Source organism: Panthera leo, chromosome A1 (assembly GCF_018350215.1).
Source record: "Panthera leo isolate Ple1 chromosome A1, P.leo_Ple1_pat1.1, whole genome shotgun sequence".
Lineage (NCBI taxonomy): Eukaryota > Metazoa > Chordata > Mammalia > Carnivora > Felidae > Panthera > Panthera leo.
The window spans coordinates 7,433,841-7,439,630 of NC_056679.1; the positions used below are offsets into that span (position 1 = coordinate 7,433,841).

General features: G+C 60.1%; 1 protein-coding gene across 1 annotated transcript; it reads left to right on the top strand.

Moving 5' to 3' along the window:
* Positions 1 to 553: 553 nt before the first annotated feature.
* Positions 554 to 4,885, top strand: PDX1 (pancreatic and duodenal homeobox 1). The gene is made up of 2 exons (XM_042903605.1): positions 554 to 962; positions 4,440 to 4,885. The coding sequence occupies exons 1-2, from the start codon at positions 554 to 556 to the stop codon at positions 4,883 to 4,885; spliced, it is 855 nt and encodes a 284-aa protein (XP_042759539.1).
* The last annotated feature ends 905 nt before the right edge of the window (positions 4,886 to 5,790 follow it).

Here is a 5,790-nt window from a genome sequence, read left to right on the forward strand (position 1 = left end):
TCTGCCCCTCCCCCGTTCATGCTCTGTCTCTCTCTGTCTCAAAAATAAATAAACGTTAAAAAAAATTTTAAATGCACAACCTCGGCATATGTATCTATATAAATTGTATTCATGAATTAGTGTATTGTGTATATTATCAAACAAACAAGGAAAATCGACCACTTAAAGTATGATGAAAAATATACATTTCTACGATTGAACGTAAGCTCGAAGAGTTTCATGAACGCTCCCCTTCAGATCGCACGGCCAGCTCGGCCTACAGGCGTGTGCGGGGAAACTCAGCTGAGAGAGAAAATGGAAACAAATGCAGTGCTCTTGGGTACCTGGGCCTGGCTTCTTAAGGCAGTCGGCCAGGCCAATAATGGCCCCAGGCTGGGCCACGTGGGGCACAGCGGAGCCTATTGCGCTGCGGCCGGCCCGCCTGTCCCCGCCGGTGGCGGGTCCCCTTGCGGAGCGGAGCCGAGCTGTCAAAGCTAGCGGGGGTGGCGCCGGGAGCGGGAGGGCCACACAGCTCCGACTCCCCGGCTCCGGCTTCCAAGCCCGGGCAGCAGCCATGAACGGCGAGGAGCAGTACTATGCAGCTACGCAGCTCTACAAGGACCCATGCGCCTACCAGCGGGGCCCCGCGCCGGAGTTCAGCGCCAGTCCCCCCGCGTGTCTGTACATGGGCCGCCAGCCCCCGCCGCCGCCGCCGCCCCCGTTCCCGGCGACCCTGGGCGCGCTGGAGCAGGGCAGCCCCCCGGACATCTCCCCGTACGAGGTGCCCCCCCTCGCCGACGACACCGCGGTGGCGCACGTCCACCACCACCACCTCCCAGCTCAGCTCGCGCTCCCCCACCCTCCGGCCGGGCCCTTCCCGGATGGAGCCGAGCCAGGCGCCCTGGAGGAGCCCGGCCGCGTCCAGCTGCCTTTCCCGTGGATGAAGTCTACCAAGGCTCACGCGTGGAAAGGCCACTGGGCAGGTAAGTCCGGCCCCTCATCCCCTTAGTCCCCTCACCGGCTCCCGTCCCGGCTGAAGGGCTCCCCAAGACCCTCTACCGGTTCGCGTTCCCAGCCCCTAAGGACAACCCAGGGTCGGACTAAACTCCACAGGGAGCCAAGGAGGCGATCCCGCGCAGAAGCGCCTTTCTGGGCCCCTTTGGAGCGTCTTTTCCACTCAGCTCTCCTCCTGGGCGCTTAAACCCTTCCTTCCCTATCCATACGCTGAACTCCAGCAGCCTGCGCTCCCCCAGCCAGCCACGGCCCGGCTGAGCTCAGGCTTCCGACCCTCCGGAGGGATCCTCCTCCACTGGAGGGATCCACCTGGCCAGGACTCCACGGCGTGAGCGTCTAGGAAGCCGAGCAGGACCCTAGGATGCTCCCGACCCGGGCCGGGGCGTGCCTTTGGAGTGCTGGGCCCCTGTGGCCTTGAGCCCACCCGGGAGCCGTCATTAGAGGAGACGGGCAGTCTCGGGGGCGCTCAGTGGATGCCGGAAAGCAGGGAAGACGGACTGCATCAAGCCCGCGAAGATGTTCGGCGAGGAGGGGAGGGGGCGGGGAGGGGGTACTCACCGCCAGGCCGAGGCCGGGCCGCTCAGGCTGGAGGCAGGCAGCTGGGAGAGGCGTCTTCCATGCTGGTGCGCTTCTGGGCAAACAGAAACGTTCGAAGGGGGTCTCCCCGCGCCGCTTCCCAGCAAGTGAATCTGAAGAAGGAATGCCCTTCTTGCAACAGCTGTGCCGGGGGAGGCGTGAGCCCCGTGTCCCCGCGGCCCTAGGCGCCCGGCGTGTCGCAGAAGGTCTTCCCCGGAGCCCGGAGGCGAGGACGCGGAGCGGCCCCCAGGCCCCCTCCCCCGCCAGGAGCTGGCGGCAGGTTCCGGCGCGGCCTGGGCGCCGCTACACGCTGCTACCGCTTCCGTGCCGCGGCCACCTCTGGTCACACCTGCATGGCGCATAGTTGACTTTTCTTTTCCTTCCAGCAGTCGGGGGTAGGGGGAAAGGGGCTCGGGCGGGCGCCCCTCGAGAGTCCTCGGCGCCCCGTCTGCCCCCCCTCCCCGTGCCTGACGCAGACCCCGGCGCGGCCCGGCGGGGCTTTGTGGGGCCCGGGCTCGCCCAGGGTGCCCGGGGCTCGCCTCTCCCTTAGGTCACTTTGTCGTGAATGCTGAGTGGCGAGGACCGGGCGGGTCCGGGGACAGGACAGGGCCCAGCTGGGCTGCAGTCTTCCCCCACTTACCGCGCAGCCCGGGGCGAGGGGGGCGCCAGACGCGGCCCAGCGCCGAGGCCGCCGCAGGCCGGGGAGTCTTGGGAAACGCGGGATTCTTGGGAGGCGGGAGGACCACGTCCTTCGACCAGGGTGGGACCTAAGGACGCGCGTTTCCCACGTTCCCGGCCGTCCTTGCAGCTTCCTCGGGGGGGGGGGGGGGAAGGCGAGCGAGGCCTAAAGTGGGTCACCTCCCCACCCCCGGGGTGTGACCCCTGCTCTGGTGGCGCCTGGGCTCGGGCGGACCCTGGGAGCCAGACGGTAAATGCTATTGGTTAATCGGCCGCCTTCCCCTGGGGTGAAGGAAACCCTGAAAGGGTAACTAACTAACATCCAGGGGTTGGAGAGTCCGGCCGGAAAGCCCTTTGCCAGAGCTTTCTGACCCGCTGCAAGCTCAGCTCAGGGAGAAGGGGCCGACCCCCCTGGCCTGGAAGCTGCCTTTGGGGTGCTCCTGCGACCTCGAGGTCCTCCCGGGAAACTCTCTAAGGAGCGGAGCTTCAAGCGTGTGTGAACTCGCCTGTCCACTCCTGTGGGGTTTCAAACGCCTGGGAAGGGTAAGGTGACCAGAGGGTTCTCATTTGCAGCACAGATATGAATGCTAATAACAATACTGTAGGAACGTTCGAAAACGACCTAAAAAAATGAATTGTAGCAGCCTTGCCGACAGGCTTGCCCCTAAACTGCCTCCCCCTGAGCCTTAGGGAAGGGCGCAGACCCAGGGGGCTCTTGACATCTTAAGTAACGCCACCTGCCTGCATCCCCTGCCAAGCCGTCCTGGGCATAGGTCTCCTGGGGTGGTCCCAAGAGATTATGGATGGAATTTAAGAACCTCAGAGGGCCTTTTCAAACGTTCCTTTAAGGCTCCCTCTCCTCTCTCCTATGCCAAGGAAAGCTTAGAAGCATAAGACTCTGGAAATGCTCCCCAGGGAGTGGGACTTGTCTGCTGACTCTGCCCAAGCCTTGGATTCTGGGCGCCTCCTTTTGGCCTGGGGGAGAGCGGGCCTAGTTCTCTCACCTAATAAACCCTCTCCCCTCCAAACATACGCACTAGCTTTTTCAATCCCCTAAGGCTTCCTAACAGTCACAGGAGAAATATCCTAGACTCCGCCCTAAAACAAGCAGATTTAGGCCTCTTCCCAGAGTGTTTAGTGAAACTTAGCTTCGACGATGTCTGCGCCTGGGGGTGCAGTCGGTACTTGGCAGAAAAAGGAAAAGTTCAGGACCTGGTGCACAGCGGCGAACAGCAGGCGTGTGGGCCAGCTGCTGCTTCCTTGGGCCTGGGCTAGGAGCTGGAATGGAGCCTGTGACTCCAACCCCGTCCGGTGTGGGGCTCTCCGTTCCCAGCGGGACCCCAAGGCTCCCCTCACCTTTGCCAGCATTTGGGGCCCAGAACACAGAGGCCAGGGCTGACAGGGACGTTCCTCCAGGCCCAGAATAGTTTCCCTTCTCCAGGGCAGGGGCCTGGGCAGAGGTTAAAACAATTGTAGAAGAATTTACCAGCTCTGGAGTTGGGAATGATTATAACAATATTACTACTAGAGAGATAATAGTCAGATATAACAATATATGTCATAAGATCAGGGTTTTTATTAGCTCAAGGCTTTTTTCACACTGAGGGTTGTACTTACAAGTTGGTCGTGAAATCAATTAACTGAGCTGAGACCTTTAAAAAAAAACAAAATAGTAAACAATGGGAAAAATTAGGTGTATCGTATGTGATAAAGATTGCTTGGTTTTATGTTCTGAACTTTTGGGGGGTCAGTTCTGTGTCCGTGTGTGAAATGGGTAGTGCTCTGACATGTATTCTTACTGTGTGGGTGACCATCAGAAAGCTGGAGGGGGGGGTTAAGTCTTATATTAAAGGCACTTTATTGCCTTTGTAGAATCGAGTACGTTTGGATAACTATTGTGGGCATTTTAATCACCATCAACCCAAACGCTGGCCGAGTGAACCCACCGAAGAGCCACGGCCCGCTCCCAGAGAGAGCCCGAGAGCCCCGCACAGCTTTGACCTCCAAGAAAAGGGAACCTTTACTGGAGAAAGTCCGCTTGAGGCCAGACTGAGCTCTGGGACAGGAAGTTGAGGCTCGGTGGCAGGAACAGTTGGGAGGACCAGGACTCCCAGGATGGGGGCTTCAGTGTTGGGCTGCGTGGGTGGGGCCAGGGGTCGAGGGACCACACTCACGTGCCCTGTCGCCCACAGGCGGCGCCTATGTTGCAGAGCCAGAGGAAAACAAACGGACACGCACTGCCTACACTCGCGCGCAGCTGCTGGAGCTGGAGAAGGAGTTCCTGTTCAACAAATACATCTCGAGGCCGCGCAGGGTGGAGCTGGCCGTCATGCTGAACTTGACCGAGAGACACATCAAGATCTGGTTCCAAAACCGCCGCATGAAATGGAAAAAGGAGGAGGACAAGAAGCGCAGCTGCGGGACAGCGGCCGGGGGTGGCGCGGATGCGGAACCCGAGCAAGACTGCGCAGTGACCTCGGGCGAAGAGCTGCTGGCGCTGCCGCCACCGCTGCCCCCCGGTGGTGCTGTGCCGCCGGCCGTCCCCGCCGCCGCCCGAGAAGGCCGCCTGCCACCTGGCCTTAGCGCGTCGCCGCAGCCCTCCAGTGTCGCGCCCCTGCGGCCACAGGAACCCCGGTGAGAGACGGGGGCTCCTCCTTGCCAGGAGGCTTTGACCACTGGTAAAGAAGGGGGGAGGGTAGCAGGAGTAGGACCCTGGGTGTGGACAACCAGCCCTGGCCGTTCAAAGGGCGGGGGGGGGGGGCCACCCCAGACAGAAGGGGAGAACTCGCGTTCTCGGGTGCCTGTGCCAACTGGGGCACCTTGGGGAGATGCCGGCAAACTTCTGGACGGAGAAGAGAGGTTTTCTGTAATATCTGGGGCCTCTTCGGGTGATATTGTTGGATTGGCGACACCTGCCGCTGCTGTGCAGCTCCTAGCACTCCAGAACCGTGGACCTCTTTAGAGAAACCAGCTCAAGAAAAAACAACAGAAACCGCAAGTTGGAATGCGCCCCCAACACACTGCAGGCAAGCTGGAGTGCCTTAATCTGCCCTAAAACAGCCCGTTTTACTTGGGCTTCTGCCTTAATGCTTAGAAATGACGGAGAGGAAACCTCCAAGGCTTCAAAGACCTAGTGAAATTGATGCCCATGGATTAGAATAATCCTCCCGCCTCTTCCTCCTCCCCAACTTCCTCTTACTTTTTAAAAATCCTTTGAGTATAGCCACATACCTCACCAGCTCCTATCCTTCAATCCGCATCTCTTTCCTCCAAAGAAGAGAACAGAACATCTTGCAAGGATGGCTGGGCAACAGCAGGGCTGGGGCAGAAGGGTGCCAGAGTCCCTGCACATCCAGTCTGTCCAATGCTTGGAGAGAAGACAGGTGGAGGTGGGCCTAGAGCAAGGGACTGGGGGAGAAAGATGGCCCCTGAGCCTTCACTAAACTGAAGATATTTGGAGCTAAATCTATGTGGATTTGCTTCCTAGTCTCAGGGCAAGGGAGGCTAATCCGAAAGGCAAGCCGCGTGGCCCGGCCCACCTTG